The sequence below is a fragment of the Vollenhovia emeryi genome, unplaced genomic scaffold (genome assembly GCF_000949405.1).
Source record: "Vollenhovia emeryi isolate VEMERY1.0 unplaced genomic scaffold, V.emery_V1.0 DF939186.1, whole genome shotgun sequence".
Lineage (NCBI taxonomy): Eukaryota > Metazoa > Arthropoda > Insecta > Hymenoptera > Formicidae > Vollenhovia > Vollenhovia emeryi.
The window spans coordinates 873,493-900,521 of NW_011967180.1; the positions used below are offsets into that span (position 1 = coordinate 873,493).

Sequence of the window (27,029 nt, forward strand, 5' to 3'; positions counted from 1 at the left end):
TCCCCGTTTACCCCCCCCCCCCCCCCCCACCTCCTCAGGTTCACCGTACGTACGTCCGTCCATGCGTGCTTTGATCAACTTGAACCCGATTAGAAAAAATGTCGGGGCACCCGATAATGCCACAGCCATAAATGTCAGTAGCGCCGTGCTTTATCAATGAATTAGATCCCCTTGCGATACGCGAGCTGTACTAGATACTTGGTGACGGGCAGAGATTGGGACATCCAGACCGCCGGCATCTCTCGGCGATTCTTGGCCGACGTTCGATTGTCGTCAGCGCACACCTTTCAAGTCTTGTATCGATATAGCGATCATCGCTACAGGTAATTGTGTCGCGCCGTTAATTTGGCGCCAGACAGCGTGTCATAAATAGAAATTAAGCCATAAATACAAATTATCCCCGTAGTTTCCAAGTAGCGTGTAATACACTCTCTAGAGAACGTCGTAATTATAATGAAGCATCGCGAGACTGAAAAGTTAGCTTCCGCAAAATTGTTGCTTAAGGGAGAGAATATTTTTCCGCATATCCTTGCCTGCTATTTTACATCAACATTTCCCAGAGTAGTATTACCGTCTGTAGCACATTGGTATCTGATGTTAATAAGATTTGTTTATTATAAAGTTTCAACTTTGAAGATCCAACGGTGAGAAAAGTAGCTGTAGCTGATATAATATTATTTATCATGATCGATCGAACCAATTGCCGGTTTTACGCCTATTCTGTGAAACATTTTTTCTGTGTTTGCACGTGGGAGAGAATTTTCTCTTAAAATTTACCCTGAAAATCATGCAATCGTGGAACAACTTGGCGTTTTGAACAACTGTGTGAGAGTTTCTTGACATTGAAATAAAATCGTTGAAACAGTATTAATAAATGAAAAACAATCAGATTGTGGTCTTAATAATCTGGATATTTAGTTCAATGCTTAAAATATTAAAATCCATAGCAAATACAATTGAATGAATTATTTACGTTTGCGGCAGCCCGTGACGTTAACGTTTAATTCAAGCAACTTTATTTTGTTTAATTCAATAGCATTTTTTGCCGTGTACCAAAGGTCGCCCGGTTGTTCATTTTCTGGTTAACTGTTAACCGGGAGTTAGTCGACTCTCCATCTCTTTCTACGTTATTACCTGAGAAGAGACACAGAGTCGACTAACCTCTGGTTAACAATTAACCAGAAAGTGAAACACCGGGACTAAGTATAATTGCTAGTAGAACGTATGGTAACATTTGAAAAATCTCTCAGGAAATTCTTCGAAATGCCACGTTGTCCGACGATTACGATGATTTTCGGGATAAATTGGAAGAAGAAAAACCTCTCTCTCCCTGCAACAAAGTAAGCCTTCGTTCCGTTACCTGTCGCCGTCACGCCAAATCTCGCCAGAGCTTGACCCTCCCTACACCAGACTCTGAGCATGCACTTAAGCAGCTCCTCCAGAGCTTGCTTCAATGTCACGTCCTTGTCCACTTCCGTCGTGCACTCGGAACCCGCGGAGTTGCACACCATCGTCGGGTTGTCAACGGAACGTACTCGCGGCAGCGGGTAGCTCGTCGCTCGCGGGGGCCGTCCCTCGTTTCTTCTTCGATGCCGAGAAGAAGAAACGCTTCCTTCACCTCCTCGCCAGCGCACCTTCGGCCGCAAGACGGGGGGATGCTCGCGGACCAGCTCGGGGATGAACTCGCGGCGACGCGATACACAGAAAACGGCGGATTCGCGAAGACGATGCCTCGAGCCAGCGGCCTCGTGGAATGCGACTCGGCGCCCTGACCCACTGACTGCCGGCCAAAAGCTCCTTCTTCGAGTCACCGCCTCCCCGGTAGCCGCGGTTCGCGAGCGCCGCTGCGCTTCTCCGTCGTCTTCGCGCGCGGGCACAAATCACCTCTCCCCTAACTTCGTCTTCCTTCTCCGCCACGGACGGGCCGGACTTAACGTCTCGCTCGACGGCTGTGCTCGGGTGGATTATATTTAGACGGCGGAGTATTACGCGGTGCTTATTTAAAGAATCGGGAAGAGCGCCTCTCCCCCTCTGTACCCGGCCTTTCTCTCTTTACCCGTGCCTTTTCCCGCTCGTTGTCATGACCCAATTCTTTTCTCCTCTTCTCTCGCCCTCTTAATTTCACTCGCCGCGCCTCTCGCCCTCGCGCCCTCTCAGCTCGCCCCGTAATTTAAATATTCTTGAATATTCATAGCAACTCGCCTTGCGCTCGCAGCGATGCGCATAATGTTGTGAAAGTAATTTTACTACGATCCTCAGTTCTGCAAAGGTATATACACCGCTTCATTCCCCGTCTGATTGTCTTCAGAATAAACTACGCCAGATTGTTGAGATCAACGTGATTTGTTTAACTTTCTCGTATCCACCTGTTTACATATCTCTTCTGCTTCGCGTCATTTGCCCTCCTTTTCCTCCTCCGCCATTTCTTTTCCCGCGTCTTCCCTTTCGCTTCATCTTGCCCCCCCGTTAGCTCGCTATCTAACGTTTCCTTGACGGCGGATATATCGCAGGACGCTTTCGCGAGACGGTTTAGGAACATTCTTCGGCGATGCGTGATTCGGCGTTGAAAACGCTCGTTTGCGCCGCGCCGGGCGTCATCGCGCCGAATGATCTCACGACTCGGAGATTTTGGAATGCGCCTTAAGAATTTCTAACACAGATACGAACGATTATAGAACAGCTGCGCCGATAAAACCGTGATTAACGACTGTGCTAATAGGCGTTCACGGATTTACACTCGGATGATTAACATCTGGAGAGCTCGTGTGATTTATGCGGCTTTAAATTAACCGTAGGGGATATAAAAACAGCTTTATATTTTAAAACAATTTTAACTCCCCCAACGTTTTCCCAGTGGCTTTCGCTCGGGCTGTCGTTTTCACAAAGTTCTCGTCGGCTTCCTCGCAAAGGGACGCCTCCAATTCTTCTCCACGTACGAAACGATCGATTGTATGAAATGACGAAGTCAGTGTGAGAAATGCGATCGAAACTTAACGTCAGGTTTCAAATCTTCTTCTCCATCTTCTTCTTCTTCTTCTTTCTCGTGTATTAAACTTAAAAGCCTGTTTTATCTAGTTCGTTCTGGTACTTTGAGCATTTTTTACTTCATCTTCGATAGGCTGCTAACCTTGCCGAAGGAAACCCCCAATCTGAAGGGCTGTACCCCTGAAAGGATATGCGTGGCTTCCCTTCGGGAAATTCCGAAAGAATCGGCGGTGTCCGTGGATTAGAACTCAGATCTTCTCGTTCATTTGTTTACTAAGCAGCGCACGCCTCTCTACGCCATACTCGCCACGGTGGTTTCAAATCGACAAGAAAAATTGTTTCAATTCGACTTACCGAAACATTTCGTTTGTATCCTCTTGTACATCTCGCCGCTGGTTTTTCGATGTACCATCCTATGCGTGGCAGCCTGATATCTCTTCTTAAAATTCTTCTCGCTCTCCGTGGATTCTTGAGAGCCTCGTCGCTCCTTATAGCCGTTATCCTCGTCGTCACCATCTCTGCTGTCAGGTCTTCTCCATACGTGGCTCTCCTCGAGGTCCCCGATATAAATCCACTCGCTGCTCAAGTACGGTTCCACGTAAGTATCCTCGTCTTCTCTTCCTGTCATTAAGAAGAAAATGTATTAGAAAACAAATGTTATTCGCGTCAGGTGTATTTGATATTTGTTTCTCATTCCAACTGTACATTTACAATTTTATAAAGAAAAAGTATGGAATTTTTGCATTATTTCAAAGTAATTGAGTTAAAAAATAATTAATTCTATTTAATTAACTAAAATTAATTATTAATAGAAAAAATAATTGAACGAAATTAATTGAAAAAAATCGAATTGAACAATTCAGTCTCAAGTGACGTATAAACATTTTATGTTCCGACGCTTACCCGTAAGAATCTCCATGCTGGCGTCAGTGCTTCGAGCTTGCAGCCTTCTCCTGCCTGTATCGTCGATGGAACCTCTGCTTCCTGGCCGGGGGGTGGCTCTCTCCTCCGATTTGGCTCGAATGTCCGATCTACCGGCGCTGCTACGGCGATGTCTACGGTCCCCTCGATCTTCCGACCTGTACCTTTTGTCGAACTTCTTGTACAACCGGTGTCCTGTAACGTGCTTGGAAGACGTTCTGTGTCCTTCCGGGGAGTCCGCAAAACCTGCCGGTGGTCGAACGATCTCTTCCGACACCTCGGGAGTGAAGCAACAGGAGGGCACACACGATAGAGAAAGAAAGCAGATAGATGGACAGATGAGTAGATTGAAAGAAGTACTTCTACTTTGCATTCGTATTTAATCTCATGTTCGTGCTATCGAGCGTTTATGGCATTGGAAATCGATAGAAATATGTATACAGTTGCTTACAACTCGCGATATTAAAGCTTTGGTATTTTTTTCGATTAGCTCAGTATTTAAGGTCTCTTCGAAGAAACTGGAATTAATTTATCTCACAATTAGTTAAGTACAAAATGTGTGGAAGAAAAGTAGTCTATGAATTAACACTTTCATGACTATTAAGATATTTGTCAACATTTTCTACCGTTTAAAGAAATTACGCAAGTTTTACGCATGAACGTATAGTTTTATTTCTAATCGATCTTATTTTTATTTGGAAAGATTCGTACGATATAACACTATCGAAAGATATATCGATGTAGTTTCGAAGGGACAGCATAAGTCTATACGCTTTCTCTATGCGCTACTCATCAACACAATTTATTATTAACATATCGAGCAAACGAAAAAATTGTTTGTACGTTAATTCTTGTATGAAGCGAGCTACAAGAAATAAAAGCTTTAAAGGGACAAAGCCAACTATTCAGAGGACGACTACTATACGATTAAACAGCAAAATCTCCAAAAAGTTATAATGAGATAGAAAATAATAATAAACTGATTCTGATTACGTCAATTTAGAAAATTGCAAAATTAAGATTAATAACAAGTACATATCTTTTATTCGCAATAAAATCTAATTTAACGCTAAAGTTGCGGGAACGTCTCAGATGCATTCTGTGTGTCCTACTAGTTTTTATTAAAAAATAAATTGTTATAAGAAAGCTTTCGATCGTAAGCAAGAACGGTAAAACGTTATTAAATTCTAACGCTTTGCACTTGAAATTTTCTCTTAGCCGTTAGAAGACAGCCCGAAATAAGTCTTACAATGTATTATTAATATTGCGTGGGTCAAGAATATTAGAAAGATCTAAACGATATAAAATTAAAGCCCTTTTAGACAGAGCGTTGGAGTAGACGAAACAGCATTGCCCTCGCAGATAGGTCATCCCAGAGCAAAGGGCTAGGAGCGAAAGGCAAATGAATAATGCACGATAAGTAATATATCACCTCTCTGCCACATTGCTGACAGTGCGCGGCGGCCAAAGCGGCGACGGACATGGGCTGATCGGCGCTCTCGCTGTAAAAGACACTGTCGCTGCCCGGGCTGGCGGATCTCAACGATTCCGCCGACACCGCTTTCAGTCTCGTCTCCGGACTTTGTGCCTCCACAACGAGCGCTCGCTGGCCGTTATGCCCCGGGCTACGTTGATAGCGGCCGGGACTCAGGCGACTGGAGCAGACTATGTCGTCTGCGACGCGGGACTTCCTTCGCGGTAAACTGCCCGTTATGGCCGCGTTCTTATCCTGCAACGCGATTGTTTACAGATGCGAGATGCGCAGTGGAGGAAGGAAAAGAGTTAGGAATCTTTTCTTCGTAGGGTAAGGTGGCCAAATTCGGATCAACAATCTGACGAGTCGCTGGTAAGCGACATAAAAGCACGTCGACGCCTTTTATGATGTCGACAGTACAGCGTAAAGTTGTAGTTACATAAAAGAAGAAAATTTTAGCGAATCACGAAGAAAGTTTGCTTATAGTCACCAGTGATGATTAAAGTTTAAAACTGGAAACTTGTAGTCAACTCAACTGGTATATTCATTAATTGTTTGATACAACGTGTCGACCCTATTTTTTGGGTCCTTATCAAGTGATACTACAAATCCACAATATGCGCAATTATAAGATTCTGTGAGTTATTAAGTAAAGCAAGAGAAAGTGAAGAAACGAACCTAAGTGAGTCATCGTCGTCACATAAGACAGAGTCAATACACGTGAGCACTGTGGCTGCTGATTTGCAGTATCACTTGATAAGGACCCCCCAAAAATAGGGTCGAAACGTCGTATTAAACAAATAAATGAACGTACCAGTTGGGTTGACTACAAGTTTCCCCGTTTTAATTAAGCGAATCACTTTAAAATGTCGCTTGTTAGCGACTCATCAAAATTTCGATCCGCGTGTGGTAGCTGATGCGAATTCACCTTACCCTGAACAAAAGAAAGTGCGGAATACATTGGCGAACGTCATGCCTACCTCATTGCTGCGTCTTCTGGTAGAGATGTAACTGCTGGTCTTCCTCCTCGGGCTTTCCCTGGTGCGACGATGCCTCGTGCTCTCCGCACCCTCCCGGTGCATGTGATGGTGGTGATGATGATGCATGTGATAATGATGACTGCAGCTCGAATCGTCGGACGTCGGCGCGTGCTGACCGTCCTCGGTTTGCTCCATCCTCCATTCCTCCTTCTGAGGACTCTTGAGCACTTGTTGCTGTTGCTGCTGCGCCGACTGTTGCACGGAGTCCCGTTTTCTGTTATTTCGATGAGGACTTCGAGTCGACGCTGGCTTGCCGCGCGACCTGTGCCGATGGCTGGGCGTTGGACTGACCTCGACGTTCTCCGGATACGCCGGCTCCGCGGGGTGCTCCAGCTCGACGTTGCTCGTCGTTGCCGTTGCGAGAAAGTCCAAGCTGAAGGTTTTCTTCTTTCGACGGCGCTCCTCTTCGCTCCACATGCGAACGTCGGGTGGCGATTCGGCGTAACCGCCTGACGACGATCGATGACCCTCCTGTCGAAATAAAGCGCTAAAATCGTTTCCGGCTGATAAGAGTTTTATATTTTTCTCACAGCTAGAGGCAATTTCACTAGATCCTCAAACTTTTCATGAATTCGACTTAGAACCTTATGGCAAAAATAATTTGTTCATTAAAAGTTTATAAGAAGTTTGTTTAGATGTTCAGTCAATGTTTTATTTGAGTTTTAAAACATTTATTAAATTGTTTGTGAGATATAAATTTAAACATGGAGCTGTTTATGACATGTTCACGGTTACACGTGTTCAAATGGCGTTTAATGAATACAATGTCAAACGTTTTCATTATATTAGTTTTCTAAGTGTTTGTAAAATGTTATTGTCAGCAAAGAATTAACCAGGTGTTCGCAACGTACTTCCAAACGGTGCAGCCATCAATAAAACTCTTCATAAATAAATATAAACGTCACCTCTCACGTGAAATTTTCGCCAGGGGATTCCTAAACACTTACGTCCCGATCCAATTCAGTCTCCGAGGCAGGCCCGCTGTGTGGAGCGACTTGCTCTACCCCGTTATTCGGATCTGCCATCGCGTCTTTTAGGTCATAGCTACCTGAACTACTGCTGCTACTAGACCTCATTGTCGGCGGAGGTAATTCTAATCCAAACGTGATTTCCGCTTCTTCTAAAATTGGCGGCGGACTACACGGCTCCTCAATAACAGCCTAGTGGGATAAAATGCAAATGCAATCAAAATCTTTCTTATTAATGCAGCACAAAATTCCGTTGCATGGTTAACTTCAAATTAATTCTTTCTTGGGAAAGATTAAAGTTTAAATTAGATCGGCAATATAAATTGAAAATTATAAAATCTATTTTCCGTATCTTACAAAAAAAAAATTAAATTTGTCAAGGGTGGCGACTGAATTAAGTGCAGTAGCGTGCAGTTACGGAGGCAATTATCTTATGCGTTCGTCCGAGCATTAATTCACTCGAATATTCCGAAATGACTGGCAAAATTGAAGGCGTAAATTAATTTACGTAATTTACGTTTACCTCGCTCCTCGCCAGGCTGTAAATTGAGCTCGCGCTCTCGAAGGAGCTGCCTTCCGCGGCGGTCGCGGTGGTCGAAGCGGGCGCCGACGCCGCCGACGCCGCGGCGCTGGACGTCTGCGGTGGCCTCGACCAGGAACTGGTCGTGGCGGACGTGCCTGTAGTGGTCCCGGTTTCCGTAGAAGTATTGGCAGTGACGTAATCCTCGGAGGTCTCGGAAATATCGGTGCGTCCGCCCGAGTCGGTCCTCGCCAGGCTCAAACCGAACTCGCTCGACGACTGCGACTGCGGCTGAGACAACGGCGGACCTGGACTCGCGCGGCGTAATCCACTTCTCGGTCGGCCGTTACTCGCAGAAATAGATGATTCGATGCTGGGAAGCGGAACATAAACTTTAATCGTGATGCAGAGGAAAGGATCCAACAAGGAAGAAGCGGGGTACTTCGATGTCGTGGGATAAATTATGTACATTGATCGCGGCGCTACTAAGGAAAAATATATACATTGATACGATAACATTTCTGACTTTTTCTTTTTTTCCGACTGACATTTTCAAGAAAAATACGTCTTGCGTGGCCTGCAATTCGTGGTATTTCTATACGTTCCATTAGAGCTCGCAAGACTCTCAGAAGCATTTCATTCTTGTTGCTCGGCAAATGTTAAACAAGGACGAATGGTCGAGTGTTACGAGCCAGTTACGATGCCAAATGGAAAGCCACCTTTCAGGCGGGGTCTGCGACGCGAGTCTCAGAGTCGCAGTCGTAAGGATAATCGACTGTAATTGGTCAATTCAGTCAGACACATGAGAATTCACTAATCATAATCGACTATTCTTACGACTACGACTCTGAGACTCGTATTGTAGACCCCGCATCCCAGCGAAAAATGACTCGTCGATCGACGAATCATTTCTCACTGGGATAAGACTTCTGAGGTTTCGTTCCGATATTCACTGCCAGTTTAAATCACGTGGCGATCGTATATACGCTGTTGAGGTGAGTCGAAGATACGACTTCAAACCCGACTGTGGGTTTTATTCGTTCGCCACCTCTTGGAAGGCAAACCACCGAGAGTATTTTGCCCAGGACGTCCCCCTACAGAGCGGTTTGGAATCGGTTCTATTAATATTAAATTGTAACACAGATACACTCTCGGGACAGAGGACGCTCGAAATCGAGTATGCTACTTGAAGAAGAAGAAAAAGAAGACACTACAGATTTTTAGCACTGACAATGAATATCCGAACGCAGCCTGTCCATGCTAGAATCGTGACGCTAGAGAAATAACACGATGAGAATTCTTGCGTACCACTTTAAAATAAAAAGATATTTGGATGAAAGAAATACTTCCAATCGCTTTAGCACACCTGTAAAATTATCCGAAAACTATCCGTTTTCCTTGACAGTTAATAAACAGTCATAAAGTGAATAGCTATCTCGTGACACGAGATCTACTTGGTGCAGGAAAATACGCGACTCGATCACCGCCGAAAGGAGTGGAAAACGTTCCTTCCGCGTAGCACATTTCTTGCTAATCTTAGTTTTTCGGATTATTTTATAGGTTTTATAAAATACGTCACATGTTACAGCGTTAGCATAAAGCGAATAGCAAAATGGCGCGCAAGAATAAGTTGGATTGTCAACATGTCACTTTTCACACCTCATTATTCATCGGTTTGCAACGTGAAGCACTGGCATGAGGATCCCTGACATGTGGGTAATATTGCGATATTGGGAGATTATAACAGTACTTTTCAACGTTTCATTATACAAACTAAAAATCAACGAATACGGAATAAATGATAATTGGAATGGATATTACTGTCGGAAGACCAAGTAAAAGAATATGTACAAAATTATGTGTGTAATCTCAAAAAAGATTACGATACATTGCACTATATTATTTATAATGCATTTACAAAGTTTTGGGGGATAATGATTCTCGAGCAAACATCATCCTGCAATTTATACATTCAATATGTACTTTTTTTTTAAATATATAAGAAGTAATTCTATAAAAGTTTTTAGCAACCTTTCTATATTAATATCCTTTTATAGATAGAAAAAGTGACGTCAATTGATGAAATTATTATCTATCATTATTATCATTTTATTTGTATTGCATGCAGGAACGTACGTCCGCTCAAAAGCACTAATTTATGTATAATTAAATATTTTGTATGTTCTAAGGATGATTTGTCGAAAAAAATCAAATTAAAAATTCGGGGAGCTACTATGAAACCAGATCAGAATGTGTTAAATTACAGCCTTACAGGTCGTACGCATAAAAATGTGCTGTTGGGGCTACATCATTGTAGTAAATTTGTTGAAACTGTACCGGTAACAGATCTTGTATTCTGTAAGAACGTCTGTAAAAAGTATCTCCTATAAGTAAAGTAATTTGCAATGAGTGCCAATATGTGAGAATCTCTCTTGACATCTTTTAATCATAGCATCGAATTCTAACTCTCAGACTTTCGCGGCTATTGACGTAGGCATCGAATTTATTGCTCTGCACAATGTAGCCAAAATGATTTTAACATTCTCAACCGCCAGACTCTCCTAAAGCGAATTGACTTACCTTGGTGTGAGTGGTTGCACCGGAGTGGCTGGCTCCAGACGTATTCTCGGACTCGGCGGGCAAGGTTCCACATCGTCTTCCACGTCCAGAGCCTCGGTGTCCATCGAGGAACGTTGTTGATGTTGCAAAAGCAGGAGATGTCTTCTCCTTGAGGATGGCGTCAATAGAGCTAACGAATCAGCTTGGAGAACCGTCGCTTGCGACTCGTTCCATATTCCGTCGCTGTGGTCCCTGGTCACATCGTTCGTTAAAGAATCACTCGACGCGAACGGTGAAGTCACCTGGCCGATGATGCTGGTGCCGGCGATGCCGGTCCCGGTGCTGAAAGCAGGCGGATAGACCGCGGTGTGTAATAAGGCGCAGGCGGGCAACGAATCGTCCTTCGGAGCCTGCGATATCCTTCGCGTTGCTAAAAAAAGTACCGTTGGTTATATCGTACCAGATTTTCCGCATTAATGTGACATTGTGTTATGTTACGATACACACTTGCTGTCGCGGTTGGCGATGTAGGTGATGTTGGAAGTGATCTAGGAAGCATAAAATCATCCGACGGTACACCTTGTACACCGTCCTCGAGGGATACGCTTCTTTTTCGAAAGAGTATTCCTCGACGTATCAGATTTTCATGGAATTCCTTAAAATGATGTGATTATTTTACAAAAGTCTTACTTGACACACTGCAATTTCGGTTTGCGAAATACGTTTTCGACATGCCCTACCTCTTCGTGATGATCCTCGTGAGGCGAGAGGCTTCGTAACAAGGACAGATCCTCGGGTGTCGAGGAAAATTGGACGGGTGCTCTGACAGTTCTGTCCCAAGGATCCTGCTGATTCCTCCTGCAGGTGTGAGGATAACTCGGCTCGCTACTTTCTCCAATGAGCTCGCGTCTCTCGACACGGATCTCGCCATCGGAGAAGGTCTTCTGGAGAGGAAGGAACCGACGGGCGGGCTCAGAAATCCGGCTGAGAAGCGCCCGGGCATCTGGCGACACCGGTGCCGGTTTGAAATTTATAAAAATCTCCTGGTCGTCTATGTCGAGGGATCTACGATGTTGATGACACTGAAACGAACACAGAACAGATAATTTACATCAAGTCCAATACGGAAGTGCACAGGATTCTGCAAGTCTGCCTCAGTGGATAAGGCTTTTCATAGAAATGTAAAAGTTTATATCAAAATGCTTACAATGCCGACAGGAACGATCGCGATATCTCCGTTTGGCAAGGTTTCCTCAACGACGACGGCAGTGGTGATAGAGGGAAGTTTCGGTGGTGGTGTTGTTGAAATAAGAAAGGGCGACCTCGGTGGCTCTTCACTTTGAGTCCTGTGAAGCGGCTCGTGTTCAGATTCTTCTTTCGTCGGCGCAGTCTGGCCACCAAGCGGCGTCCCTAATTGTCCAGCTTCCGAGTAACTTTTGGTCAATTTTCTGCCGTTGAAAATGCCGTTCGTTTGAGCACCCTGTGACACCATCTTGACGCGATGGATAGTTCTGGGACTGAGGGTCACCGGAAGCACACGACGGAACATTGGCGGGAGCTCAGTCTGCGTCGCCTGAGTCTTCATGGCGCCGCGTTTAGGTTGTTTCTCTGGAACAAAGAAATAGCTACGTGTCGGCCAAACTATGCGAATTGATATCCGCCAGCTGTAAAAGGTACTTGACCACACTCGTTACAGCAAGCTCATTAGAAGCTGTTTTAAATCAGCTTTAAATAAGTTTCAATTAGTTAAATGCTTGGTACTTTCAGTATTTCAATAAAATACGAATAATATTTCGGTGTAACGTCTTATCGAAGTCAATTGACGAACAAAGGTGTAAACAAATTTATTATGCAAATTTTGTAAAAAAAAGATTCAGATAGAATTATTGAAATTAAATTTAGTAGTCACTCTTTGATCATTTTTGACACAATTCGCTGTACAGTAATAGACATCTACGTCACAACTTGGTCAAGTATATTTGTTCTCTTCCACTTTATTTTGAAGGATTTCGTCATGTTCTTTGATCTACGTTAGGCCAGCTTGTAGCGAGCTTTGCCGTCGTCAAACCGGCCGCGAGTAAATAGCTTTAACTTTCCTTTCCCCACATAATCTATGATACTTGGCTTGGGATCAAAATAGCGCGGCGATGTGTATCTCCGTGCGCAGTTGCTGCACAGTACGGAATCTCAGATTAAATCTCAATAAGTTAATAATTACCTTCGACTAAATATTCTATTTGCAATTTTACAATTAGTATTTTATAATCGTTTACGCACTTACAATTTATATATAAGTTACATGTATACATATATAAGTTTTTACACACGTGTGTAAAAACTTAAGCAATTATCATTGTGCGAGACACAACTTACCAAGTACAAGAACACGTGGCTCAACGCCAGGATAAGGATGGGCTAAGGGCAAGGACGAAGGCATTATAGTATTCTGCATAGTCGGCTGCGAGTCTATAAGACGTTCCGGATTATGTGGCCTCGGGGGGCTTATGTTCCTTGGGACTTCGAACGACGTGAGCGTGTGCGATCTCGCGAAGCTCACATGTTTCGCCTTTGGAGCTTGCGATATTTGCATCGTCATCGCGGAGGCGGGAGGGGGAGGTACTGGTGGCAGTACTGGCCGTGGACCTTCCAGCTTCATGGATTCCTCGTCCTCCGGGACCCAAGTGTATCTATCACGGTAGAAAATTATGTCTGTATCTATAACCGTCAAGCTGTAATATCATTAAACAATGATTTATACAGTCGCCTATCGGCGATATTTCAATTAATATCAGCAAAACTGACGCTGGATGTTTCTATAAATATCTACAGCGTTTCCCGTCCAATTCATTATCGTTTCGGATTATTCAGATTAATCTAATCTTTATTAAAATCATTGCAGCATTTTTACGAAATTCAGCGATGTATAATTGATGGAATTGGCAATCATAATTAAAGTTTCTCAATTACTTTAAAAATATATTAATCAAATATTATTGAGAGAGATAGAAACTTTTAAAATGCGTGCCATCGTTAATAATGGAAATTAAATGACGGAAAATTACGACATAAAGGCTCCGATGATAAACAGTAAAATCTATGGAACAAAGAAGGCAATAGGAGCCGACGCAGGGTGTCAGTAGCGAAAAAATAACAACAGTTTAATGTCTATAAAAAACTTTAAAACGGGTCAAACGTTTCGATCATCTAACGCGATCCTCTTCGGTGACATACAAAATATAAAGTAAATTAAATAAATTAAATGTGTCGCAGATCGACGGCTAAAATAAGTATTAATTAAGAGCAGAAGAATTTGGTCGAATAACCGAAGTTAAATGAGCTAAGTGGAAAACACGTTATCAAGTGATTGTCGTATATATGGGCCGTGCTGTTGCGAACACGGTTCGATCGCACGCGTTACGAATGTATCGTGTGGGGAAACAGAATGACAGCGTGTCATTCTGTCGAAGAACAGATGACCCTCTTATACAGGCGCGTTACCTATATATCAATTTTGAAAATACGACGCTACCGAGGGAAATTAATTTTCATCGTGAAACAATCGCGCGGAAAAATAAATGAATAAACGGAAAAATTGATAAGCTTAAAATAAGATCGTTAGCACGGGACTATATTTATGTCGTCACACCGTTGTCCATTAGCTCCAGATTTTTTTCCGCATATTCTTACACGCACACAACGATCTTGCGCGCAACCATAATTTTTTAATCGACCGCTTTCCGTTGACCTTAAAAAGCTGATAAAGGGGCGGTGCAGCACTCATGCTAATCAGAAATAAACCCAACCCTAGACACTATACTATGAGGAGACCACGGAAGGCTTTACACGTAACAGTCGATGGAACACTGTGCTATATAAATATCGTTTTTATAAGGTCTATGTAAAAACATAGAAGATGCCCGGATCAATATGAGGATAAAGATAAATTTCCGAATAGGAAATCTTTTTCCCTGCTGTACCTACCGATCGTGTCGGAAAGCGCGGCTCGTCGTCACGGATTTTTCCACAAAAATTCACAATTGACTTCTCTAGCAAAGTTATGCTGTTTTCTTGTAAATGAAAACAACGTATCGTATATTTATAATAAGCGTCTGCAACTTTTTCCATTTGTATAACTGTAGGCAAACGGACGAAAGTTTTTTCTCCTCTTGTTAGACTGCAATTCCGTTACCCTTGCATGCTCATCGTTTGCATTGCGACACGCCTTTCGATCAATTACGTTACTAAAGTCTTTACCGATAAATCGATCAGTAGATACATTCTAAACGCGTCTCGACGGAGTAATTTGCCCCAAATATCCGAAGCACTCGGCTGCCAAATAGTCGGAGGTAATATGGCCCTTCGCAGGTGTCGATCTCGAGTATGCAAGTATGCCGCGCGCGGTGATTGCTCGAGTAATTATCACGATTATGAAAACATAAGCCATACATGATTTAAAAAATATAGATTTGTACATAAATCTACCATTAGAGTTAACGTACTTCCCACATTTGTCCCGCGCGCCGGTTTCTTTTCGGACATAACGCACTTTTCTTACGGGTGGAATCATTATCGTCAGCAAACTCACATATTCAAATCGATAACCGATTTGTAATTATATGGTATTTAAAACGCTACATTTTTAGCATTTCTCGATGCTACATTTAGCATTCAATACCCCCCTTCCCCGTACTGTGAATTATTCTTATTGCGAAAAATATTACCTCAGCCAGGATTCGAACCTGGGACCTCCCTCAATCGGTGACGTGTTTAAACTAGTCTTACTACCATGTTAACACACTGAGAAAAATGTCCGATTAAATATAATCGGATAATCCTATTACATAATAACAAGCCGATATATCCGACGAAAAATGTGATCGATTTTTCGATCAATTTTTATCGATAATTGCGTTTTATCGGATAAATTTCATCGGATGTGTCCGTAATTTAATCGGAAAACGTAATCGGAAAGAATAACCATCGCAAAACACTATTTAATCGGTTTATCGGATGAAAAATTTTCTCACTTCACGTAATTGTAAAATCATCATCGGAGAACGGAGAGTCCCAAATATCGCGATATAGGAAAATTAACGAGTGCATGCCAGTTTTTCACAGCAGTACTTAAAAATTTTCCATTTCTCAACTGGTCGACTCTTCGACGAATCGCGGTGGTTTTTTCTGCGCTCAGAATCCGGACGGGAGAAAACCATCAGCGGGAGGGATCGATGTGTCTTCATGCTCACCTTTTCGGGTCGGGCACAGTGCAAAACGATCTCGGGCGCCGTCTGAAGTAGGAACTCTCGATCCAGTCCGCCTCTTCCTCAAGGTCGTACCGCGACAGACCGCGGGAGTAGGTCGGATAAGGCTGACGGAACATAATTTGGAGGGGCCTTCGAGGGTAGGGCGCGTCGCAGAGGTTCTCGTCGCTGGGGACACTACGCACGCACGCCGACAGGATGGAATTTCTGGTGGTGCTGCACGGCGACGGTCCCCTCGTTGACAGGCACCCGAAGAAACCGCCGCCGGACTTCTCGACGGCGTCCAGCTGCCGGCTGGTGATGCAGTACTGCTCCTTGATGTCCTCGCGCGAGTACAACGGGGTCGCGCGACGATCCCACGAGTCCATAACACCACCAGGACCGCCGAAGCCGCCGTGGAGGTCTGCCTGCGTGGAGACGTCCACCTGTCGCAAACAGCCGCGATTATATTCCCGGAAACGCAGCCCCAACGATTCCGACGGGTAGCGGACGTTGATTGACGCGCGGAGCGATTTACCCGGACGTGATAGGCGTAGGCATCGCAAAGGAATCGCTGCGCGAGACTACTGATTTGTATAGCTTGCCGATAGGTGATTTTGACGGCGGCGCCTTCCAAAGCCCTCGAATATCATTTTGCGCTCGAAATCGTTAACAAATCGCACGAAGGGAGAAAGGCAACTCGATGAGATGAAAGAATGCCTGAGAATTAAGCGCGGTTAAGAGATTCTTTTTAATGAGACGAGCCGACCGCGAACGCGCAAAATTTGTCACTTTGACTCGCGTTACTCTTCGAAATTATTAGAATTACCGTAGAACACTTTTTATATTTCGAAACGGTAGCGAAGGCTCCCGAAAAGAAATTACGTAGAATGGAGAAAGTGCCAATGTGAGCCACGAAATGAACAGAACTCAGTTCTCGCACAATAAAAGTCAGACACTGTCTTTTAACGCTATTGTTACGGATTCGTTCCACTGTCGAGTGTTGTGCACAGACAGAGGGATGACTTTGAAGTCACATGGTGTGCTGATTTCCTAAGATTTATGTTTTTATTCGGTTTAAACGAGTTTCACCGAAGAAGACCCGAAGAAGGGTCGAAACGTTTGTTTCTTATTAAAGAGAAATTCTGACTTTTACCGTGCGAGAGCCGAGTTCTGTCCATTTTGTGGTTCACATTGGCACTTTCCCCTTTCTACGAACATTTTTACATTTCTGCTCTCAATCTATCCGCGACGCTGCGATATAAAATTCAGCTATTGCACGGGGTATTAGTTATCGATATTATTTCCGCTCGAGACCTCTCAGATGCGAAACATTTATTGGCGATATTAAATTTCCAAATACTTGCTGGAAATGTGATATTCAGGACTCAAAATGTGCCAGTTTAAAAACGTTATGGATGTTGAAACGTGAAACTGTACTTGTGAAAAAAAATGAAGAAACAAAACGCTTTCATTGCGGGGTGGTTATTGTCTTCCGCGGGGCAGTTAAAAATTGTATCGTTCTTCGATCGAGTACGGTAAACTGCTTCATTCATCGAAGTTCCACAGCTATACGCCGCTCATTGTGCCGAGCTACGTTATCGGAAATCGCAATAGTCGCTGCATTAAACTTCTGTAATTTCCCGGACTTCATTACCGTTCTTGCATTATTCCTTTCCTATAAGCATGAAGTTCCGCTATCTCCCGCCCGCGCCATGGCGATGGCATTGTAGCCGTCTAATGTCTATCGTATTATCAGTTTCCGGTAACGAGATTCGTTCAGGTTGTCCTCCGTTTAGCGGAGATCAACGAGACGGACGAGGGAAACGTTTCAGCCGTCGTCAAACGAGGAGCATTTCTCTCGAGGAGACTGACCTACATTCGGTTGCAGGAAACGGACTTTGAAGCGCGAGCAATGTCCTCATTCTCCAAGGACGAGACGATGATTAGAGAATAATATTACTTGTATGGCCGAGCAGCGAGCTTGTCGTTGATTGTCGCGGCATTAATGCACTTTTTTAAGTAATTAGAAATGGTAAACAAGAAAGTATACAAAAGGGAGCACGTTCCCTAGACACCTTTTTCTCAAAGTTAGCTAAAACGATATACATTGCTCCAAATTTTTTCCAGGTGTATTCGTTAGCTAGCGAAATATCTCAAAGTTAAAAGTACTGAATAAGTTCAAGTTTATCTGTTAACGGTTGACCCGGATCGCAACGGCAAACGCGGTTAATGAACTTCAGTTATGAAACAGCCAGTGACTTTTCCCTTTTCTCTCATAGCTGTGCTATGCGCGAAGAGGAAGAAGATGCAAAATGAGATGCGTAAAATAAAACTTTTGATTTAACGCGATAATATCGATTTTGTGTTACATAATAGATTTTATTTGTACACAAACGTAATGCTCTGTCACGATCATAAAGCCGTGTTACGATAAATCAGGTCCGAAATACACGCTCCACGGTATGAATAACGATCTCATAAATCATGAATTAAAAACAAAACGCAAGACGCTCTCGCGATCTGTGTTGAAGTGGAGCTTGCGGCTCTCGGCTCGTGACGACCGTCTACTCATCTCTATTTATCGGTCCATTTGTTTCGTATTATTTATAATGCGCGTTCTATTTTCAAATAGAAGGTGCCGAGAAGTGCCGCGAGCGAAAACAGAAGGGTGTCGTTTCGGAAAGCAGCCCCACACAGCTGAACCAGCCCGATGCTCCAGCAGTAGGACATACGTCACGTTTCTCCCTACGCATAAACATGTCTACGTCGGGGATCTCGACGGTACCTGGAGATGATAAACGGGTGTCGTTCTGCCGACAGCATTGGCATCTCCCCGCATAGCAGGCGGCATGCTCGCGGAGGCCGTGGGCAGATTCCTCGGGTTCATGGCGATCTCGGGGCCGGGATGGATCCTCCTGACACCCGCCGTTCCACCGGCGGGTGCCACGCTCGGTGCCTTCACCATCCTGGGCCGCACCCCGCGCGGTCGCACCGACTGGCTGCGAAAACGGCCGCGAGCACGCACACCAGCTGGCCTATCGATCTACCCGCCTTTTCCCTCTCAAACGAGAGAGGAACTTGTCCGACACTCTCGGCGCCCCGGGGGTAAACCGAGAGGCTCCAGCCAGCCCTCCTCGTAGACTATCTCGTCGGCGCGTCTCGCGCCCGCGGGACCGTCATGATCGCGCGAGCGGAGACGGTGGACGACGGGTCCACCACCCGACAATGTCCTTACGCGACACTCGCGCCTCGGCGGATTCGCGGCGATCTGTCGTCGGCAGACTCCTGGCGATTGATACGTGCCGCGGGGGACCCGACAACGGCGAGCGCGACGGCGGCGATGGTCGACGGCCACCGTGACGACGTTGGCATACGTCGGACCACGACCGAGGCGACGCGTCTCGGTGGTCCTCGCGAGAACGCGAGGGATGACGAGCTCTCCCCTACGGGTCGGAGGCGACGCGACGCCGGGGCGCGCGTGCTGGTGCGAGCGAGAGCGCGATGATACGAGAAGGGTAGATACGGCAGAGACAGGGTGGAAGAAGCGGCGACGGTGATACGGATAGAGGGGGATGAATGGGAAGGGGGTGGAGGCGTGGGAGAAATTGAGACGGCGCGGGGGGTGGAGGGAGGGGAAAATCATAGCGGATGTTCGCGGCAAAAGAGGGATGATGACGACGGGGGTAGCTGGCGCGGTGGGGGTATTTGTAACCTTCCTTACTCTCGACTCGTGCGTCCGCTTTGTGAGCCGCACGGGCACGTTCTCCTCGTCAAGCGTATTAATACCGTGATATTTATCCGCGTCTCGCTTAATGCCGATAGGGTGAACGCCATTATAAATAGTTCTTCCCCGATTATTTTTATACCGCGGCGAGCCTCTGTCGAGCTGATCTAGCGACGCTCGCAATTATTCTACTGAAAAATCCACGGGACGAGATCCCGATTCTTCCCGGAGAGACGTCGCCGCCGGAGTGAAGCAACCACCCCTTTCGTCCGAGACTGTTGAAGGCGCCAAGTGTCCGAGATAAAAATGACTGATCGACGTCGGTCTGAATTTATTGTTACATAATAATACGACGTTCGCTAAAACTTATGTGCGACCACGAAGTCGTCCAATTTGTTTCTCGGTCTTTAATATATTCCGTACACGTTGGCTTACGTATATCCTTAATCCTAAGCGTTTAACTACCGCAGAACGCCGTAGCGTCGAGGCGTTACGGTAATAAATAGAATAATAGATAATTAGGTGAGCGGTATAATCAGGCTAATAACATTGTCGCTGAATCAAAGGTAAACCAGGAAATGAACGGGAGGATTGTGCCGCTGCGGGCACGTGTGCATGTGGGACAATGGCATTAGCTGAGAGGAAAGATAAAAAAGCGGCATGTTAAACATACTATAGCAGAACTGACACGTCGCGGAGATGAATGAGGAGGCCGCGGGGAAAGGGGGCGGCGACGGTTAAGGGTAGAGGGAGCGAGATAAACGAGATGACACAGTTACAATATTGAAAAGACAAGCCGGACGCGTGCTGGCACGGCGGAATGAAACAAATATGACGTCATAGACGGGCGCCGTCCTTAAAGCTGCGACGCCTACGTTTTGTACGACGTGCATGCGCGCGGAAGTACCGACGCCTACGATTAGGAGATGAGCGAAGACGGAAAGGAGAGAAGACGGGAGGGAGAAAGGAAGAAAGGGTGAGAGGGAGAGGGAGAGGGAAAGGAAGAGGGAAAGGGAGAGGGGGGAAGGTACGAGAGACCGGCCACGTCGAGACCAGATGGAGCTCCTGCACATCCTTCCGCCGTCACCCTCTTTGTTGCGGCGCCGGAACTACCCTCTGAAGTTCAAACGACAATCTTGTTCGACATAATTTTATAATAGCATGATTAAATTTTAATCTTGTTATCCTTCTCGTTGAATTATTGTTTAATTATTGTTTAAATGTATTAAATTGTAAGCTTTATCTTTGTAATTAATGTGCAGGTTAATGTTATTTTAATTTTGCGTTTATTCATCCAGTGTGAAAATCTCTCTGGGCCTCGTGCCAAGTTAATCGATGCTGTTTTTATGTTTGTAATCTTACATTAAATAAAAAATTTTGATAATTACAATTAATTCCAAAGGTAAAATTTGTGTCATATATTGTCATATATTCACTACATATTATTATATGTTTATGTAATTTTTTAAGTATCCTGTATACGTGTTTGTAGTTCTTTCACCGCGGCAGAGAGGTCGCACGTATGACAAATGTATATCTCCGTGTAAATCAATGCAGATCTCATATGTACCGGCAGATTTCAGATTATAAAGGGATACTAGCATACTTTAGTTTCACACTTACTACATATTGATACATAGGAGCGAATGAAGACGATACAAATTATAAATATATTTAAATTATATGTATTTAATAACGGGAACAAATATGTTTCCTTAAGTTATTTAATAGTCAATGATATCATTACCTGTAATGTCCGAATAACTTTCAAAAATATTTCGGAAATGCTGCAGATTAACGTATTACGTTCTTGAACCATCGGTTATAACCAGAGCAGAACAAGAATTCACGTTGAAATGACAATGGCTTTAAAATAATTGCTAAAAAGACAGTTTAACGCTACTTGACGTCACTCATCGTAATCCTTTGTTCTAGATATTGTTAAACAAATTTTTCGAAAATTCAAACCACTTCTAAAGCGCGTGGTGCCCTCTCTCTTTTTGTACATGTTTTACATATGTATTTGTAAAAGATATGTATGGGATACCCATAATACATTTTTAATAAATTAAAAATATAGCAGACAATTATTTTTTAATCGACATCGTCACCGTAAAGATATCGAGTTATAAAAATTTTACTGACATCTCGTCAACGTTATGTCCCGTAGAGAATTATTGCCGACGATATTGTCCTCATATGAAATACATAAAAGAGATCTGCATGCGCATTGTTTTCCACCACTTTAACGGAATTTCAACGAGGAAACAAACCGACCATTACGTGACTTTGCATTTCTAACTGGACAAACGGATTTGAGTGTGTGTGGCGAGTTATGCAAATAAACACGCGTGAATTTATAGAACGGGAAAGCACGTGCGGCGCAAGCCGTTCCTTTTTACCGAAACCTTATGGTCCCGCGCACTGTCGAATAGTCATCAAGCGAGCCTCGCTGATGCAAAGTGTGTAACGGGAAAGTATTTTTATCCTTTAGTACTTGCTTTCCAAATTATTGGAGATTCTCGGACAAAAGTGAGTAAAAATAAAATCCATCGCGTAAAGAGCGCGCTTAGGAACAATTACTTATTAATTAACGATCGAAACGTTGAATGACACGCTTTATTTAGCGGCCCCCTGAAATTTTGCGCGTCCCTCTTCGAACGGATATCCTTTTCTGCATATTCTACTAGGTGCTATATAGGGCGAAAAAATGAAAGACGGAAAATGGAACGATCGGGTGACATTGAATGTGGGTGGTGTTCGACACGAGACGTATAAAGCGACGCTGAAGAAAATCCCAGCGACCAGATTGTCACGGTTAACGGAGGCATTATCGAATTACGATCCGGTTTTGAATGAATACTTTTACGACAGGCATCCCGATGTTTTCGCGCAAGTGCTCAATTATTATCGTACTGGAAAACTGCACTATCCCGCGGACGTGTGCGGCCCGCTCTTCGAAAAGGAACTGGAATTTTGGGGTCTCGATTCGAATCAGGTTCGTTCGATACTTTCGCCCCAAATAAATTGCGCAATGTTATTCGTTAACTATCAATCCCAAATTATATATATTGCATGTATATAAATATACATTGAAAAATAATTATATCAGTAAAATAGGAAACATACGCGATATTAATATTATAAAATACATATATTATAGATATAAAATCCAATAATTTCGTGTCAATATTCTGTCAATTATTTAAAGCAACTTCAATCACGTATGCAATCTGTGACGCATCAGAGATTAATTTTAATGTAAATCTAATTTCTCTTTTATTTTGTTGAAATAATTATTGTAATTGGTCAGTTGTCGAAATTTGATAATAAAAGATAAAACAGTAAAGAAAGAGTGTCGTTGATCTATCTTTTAAATTTAAATTATATGTTTTCTCTGTCACGCATAAAGAGGACTTGAAAAACAGAATGGTAAGAAACACCATTAGAGATGCTACATTAAAACTAGAAATTCCACATACAAATTGTTCAAATAACATATCTCTTATTCATTTTATTATTGTAAGCTCTTTATAGACGTTGCTGGTCTGCATCATAGAAACAATTTGGCATAACTTCTAAGCAGGGATTGAAATCGATAATTTTTTTTAGAAAAAATCATGTTATGTCTTTGATTTTTATTTTACATTTTTTAAATTATTTTTTATTTTCATTAACTTGCAACTTTTATTTCCTAGTCAATTGCTTTTAAAATCACACCGTGAGAGATATAAATAATATCTCTCAAAAATAAATGTTATTCCTTAAGCAAAAATATTTCCCTCAAAAACAAACCTCAGCCTGATTTATTGAACTACAAAACAACAATTAATCACTGTTAGGGTGGCACATTTTTGCACGCTTAATCGAATGAGACAATAAATCAAAAAGAATAACCGTTTAACAGTATATCTAATTTCATGGAACATAATGAACATGAAATAATTACATAGATTAGATCAGAAGTATCAAAACTTTATTATTTAAATAAAAATATAAGTTTATACCGAAAAAAGATTGTGCTCTCTGTAATTGACGTAGGTAATTCATAAAAATAAAATAAGCACCTAATAATGAAGATGTTATGTAAAGTAACTTTAGAATACCGTTTGGGATCCGTTTTCGATAGGTGAACATAGAAATTAAGCACGCGTGATTTTTATTTTTTGAGAGAAAAAATAAAAATCGCAGAACAACTCTTATTTCTGATTAACATACAAATCGCTCAAAGGTTAACAATTAATTTTTATCGAAATTGGAAAAAGGTTAACAATTTATTCGTACTTCTAGATATAAATCATCTATGATTTAAAAATGTTAATAAAAAATAACTCTTGTTTATTGACCCGGAAAAATTAAGATTTTTCGCGAAATTAAACTTCAAATTGGTCAGTTGGTACAGTAGGCTTGATAACTCGAATGAATTTTTTGTTTTAAAAATAACTCTTGTATTCAATCCCTGCTTATAAGTAACTACACCAAATACATCGTTGGGGCACTTTAATACTCTGTTAATGAAAATGACCCTTTTTTTTAGGTAGAGCCGTGTTGTTGGAGCACGTACAGCATTCATCGAGACACGCAAGCCACCTTGGCAATCCTCGATAAGCTCGACGTCGAGGGTGAAAAGCTCAGCGATGAAGAAATCGCTCGGGTTTTCGGTGTCGAGGACGAGTATCGTAAAGGGACCTTAACGAGATGGCAAAGATTACGGTCCCGCATTTGGGTTCTTTTCGATGAGCCTTACCCTTCGGCCAAATACATAGCCTGCATATCGGTGTTCTTTATTTGTCTATCCGTGCTCTGTTTCTGCGTGAAGAGTCACGCGCCAGTAGAATCACCGAGGAATAAACACGACTTCGAAGAATCGAGGGGAGACTGTTCGAACGCTATGGAACTCATCGCCGATCCTCACCGCGCGTTTTTCTACCTGGAACACGCTTGCAATGCTTGGTTCACTCTGGAAATAGCCCTCCGCTGTCTCGTACGATCTTATCGTATTTGCTTTAATTTAATCGTAATCGCTAATTACATTTTGCCGGACATTTCAGTTCTCCCCTGCGCGGGATAATCGAATGACGTATATATCTTTACTTTTGCCTCAATATTCTATTATAATGCTAACTCTTTCTAATTTATAATCAATAAACCGGGTTATCTGCGGCCGTGATGGCTAACATAGTGAACACTACGATACTATGTAACTTAATTGCAGGCAAGTCCCAGCCTGAGGCGCTTCGCCATGTCGCCAGTCAATGCGATCGATCTAGCGGCGACGATGAGCTTCTACACGGAGTTTCTGGCAAAACCAAACCTTTATCTGGAGCTTCTGTCAATAGCGCGTGTTCTACGACTATTCAAGTTGACGCGGCACTCACCCGGACTTAGAATCCTTATCCACACCTTTAAGGCGTCCGCCAAAGAGTTGGCCTTACTGGTCTTCTTCCTCGTACTAGGGATCGTGCTTTTCGCCAGTCTCATATTCTATGTTGAACGTCTGCAGGTGCATTTCCACTTCTAGTTTCACGAGGGATAGAGCTAAATATTTTAAGGGCGCAGTTCTGGGTGCAGTTCAAACAAAGCGGTAGAACTTTTACAGTAAAATCCGCGGGGCGGCTTGTCTTCCGTGAAGAAAAATTTATAGGCCTGGTTTTAAACTGCGATCCCCGGCTCTTCTTTGCATGTACTGCCGCGGATTCTACGTTAACACATATATTCGTGGCAAACTTACGACGAGATGAAATTAATTCGATAAAAATTCCTGTTTAGATCAATTGATATCTCGGATGTTCGAAAACGGGGAATATTGAATCGAAACTCGCGAGACGGCCAAAGTTATGTCCTGGCTTTTCATGCCGTATCGCAACACTTTGCAGGAAAATCCCGACAACGATTTTGACAGTATACCACGAGGTTTATGGTGGGCCCTGGTCACCATGACCACTGTAGGGTACGGCGACATGACACCGAAAACTTTTCCCGGCATGTTCATCGGCGGACTGTGCGCCCTCGCCGGCGTCCTGACCATCGCTCTTCCAGTTCCGGTCATCGTCAGCAACTTTTCCATGTTCTACTCGCACACGCAGGTGCGCTAACACTGTATCCGCCGTACGCTGACAGAGATAGTTTAAGAGCTCGTTTTGGTTTATGGCAACCATGTAATAAGTTGCATGGACCAATATTGTGCCTATGAGAACTATAATACATTATTAGGTCAACCATGATTTACGCAGTTGGAAGAATTATAGACTGAAAAAAAAATCTGTTAGATTCAACCAGACGTCTGTTAGAAAATGGACGAATCAGAATTCCCTTTAGGATTTACCAGAATTCCTTTAGGATTTACCATGAAAGATATTTCATAACCAGAAGTTTGGTAGACTTTACTACAAATCTGGTAAATCCTAAAGGGAATTCTGATTCGTCCATTTTCTAACAGACGACTGGTTGAATCTACCAGATTTTTTTTTCAGTGTAGAAATGCGGTTGGCTCCTAAAATGAGACTATTAATTATAGTGAGATTGTGGTAACTGCAGCCTTTTTTTTCTGTGTACACTTGGGCATGCTCACTAATTTATACGCAGCCGTCTGATCGAAATTGATATTTTTAACATAAAAATCGGACGTGGGTGTACACGAAAAAATTAAACTTTCAGGCGCGCAGCAAGCTACCGAAGCGAAGAAGAAAAGTTTTACCGGCTTCTCTAAGACGAACGAGGTCGCCGTATCAGAATTATGTTGACAGAGAGGATCGCCAACTTCTACCGAGTTCCGCGTCTAAATCAATAATGGACTTGACACCCCGTTCAACCGCCGCTGGATTAGAAAGTGTATTACAATTACAGGTACCGCGTGTACATATTATACTTTTCACCTTAATTGTTTTATAAATAACTTGCAAACGTCCTTTTTGCATTTTGCGTAATTTCACCTGCCGCTTATTTACAGCCGAGCGTAGATACTTCAGAGTCGGGCAGAAGCTTCAATCACAATGGAAACAATACAATCAATCGGTTTGATAGCAAAATGCACCGTCAGGGATTCGAGAACGAAATGCCACTTGTACCCACTTGTATAGCTATTTCTGATACTTTTATCATGATATCAGAAAACATTTGAAATATCGAAGGAGAAAACAACGATTACGAATACGATTCGTGCCATAGCGATGAATCGTTTGTTATATACGTTGGATGTGAAATCAAAAAGACATCTAGTAGTCAAGACTTGTAGTCAAATAATAATATAATAAAACAAATACCGTTTACTTGGATATTGAAAAGAAAGTCGGCTCGCGAAAGTCGCGCCAATTATCGACATCGACATCCGTTGGTGTCCACACAGTTTGTCAAACGATTAACTTAATTTTCTTAATGGAGAGGAAGGGGGCGGAAAATAAGTTCGTGAGCTTCGACGCCAAGAAGTTTCAGAAAGTTTCAAGGCGGACAAAGGGGGACGACGTCTCGAGATGGTATCCGCGGATGATCGGGTATTATCTTCGGGTTATCGAACGTTAATCCTCTTCACTCGCGGCTAATGGGTGAGTGTCAGGGTTGTTCCCACGGCGTAAATTCGGTACACAACTCGGGAGTAA

The 27,029-nt window shown here is 43.2% G+C and overlaps 3 protein-coding genes across 3 annotated transcripts in view; 1 reads left to right on the plus strand and 2 right to left on the minus strand.

Moving 5' to 3' along the window:
- LOC105562559 overlaps window positions 1-12,144 on the minus strand; it is a 15,554-nt gene extending 3,410 nt beyond the window's left edge. The window contains exons 1-11 of the mRNA XM_012013504.1: window positions 11,675-12,144; window positions 11,208-11,549; window positions 10,975-11,122; window positions 10,489-10,897; window positions 10,181-10,276; window positions 7,912-8,281; window positions 7,368-7,580; window positions 6,361-6,891; window positions 5,339-5,635; window positions 3,889-4,183; window positions 3,340-3,606 (exon numbers count right to left, since the gene is read on the minus strand). Coding sequence (XP_011868894.1) covers window positions 3,340-3,606; window positions 3,889-4,183; window positions 5,339-5,635; window positions 6,361-6,891; window positions 7,368-7,580; window positions 7,912-8,281; window positions 10,181-10,276; window positions 10,489-10,897; window positions 10,975-11,122; window positions 11,208-11,549; window positions 11,675-12,052 — 3,346 coding nt within the window. The 5' untranslated portion in view covers window positions 12,053-12,144. The remainder of the gene's footprint in view (window positions 1-3,339; window positions 3,607-3,888; window positions 4,184-5,338; window positions 5,636-6,360; window positions 6,892-7,367; window positions 7,581-7,911; window positions 8,282-10,180; window positions 10,277-10,488; window positions 10,898-10,974; window positions 11,123-11,207; window positions 11,550-11,674) is intronic.
- Window positions 12,145-12,817: 673 nt separating this feature from the next.
- Window positions 12,818-19,011, minus strand: LOC105562557. Its single transcript, XM_012013503.1, has 3 exons — window positions 18,496-19,011; window positions 15,714-16,153; window positions 12,818-13,154 (listed from the first exon to the last, which is right to left on the minus strand). The coding sequence occupies exons 1-3, from the start codon at window positions 18,673-18,675 to the stop codon at window positions 12,818-12,820; spliced, it is 957 nt and encodes a 318-aa protein (XP_011868893.1). The 5' UTR covers window positions 18,676-19,011.
- A 2,845-nt stretch (window positions 19,012-21,856) lies between these two features.
- On the plus strand, window positions 21,857-27,004 carry LOC105562560 (potassium voltage-gated channel protein Shaw-like). The gene is made up of 7 exons (XM_012013505.1): window positions 21,857-21,966; window positions 22,125-22,432; window positions 23,972-24,418; window positions 24,650-24,937; window positions 25,311-25,520; window positions 26,092-26,280; window positions 26,384-27,004. The coding sequence occupies exons 2-7, from the start codon at window positions 22,145-22,147 to the stop codon at window positions 26,552-26,554; spliced, it is 1,593 nt and encodes a 530-aa protein (XP_011868895.1). The 5' UTR covers window positions 21,857-21,966; window positions 22,125-22,144; the 3' UTR covers window positions 26,555-27,004.
- Window positions 27,005-27,029: the final 25 nt, after the last annotated feature.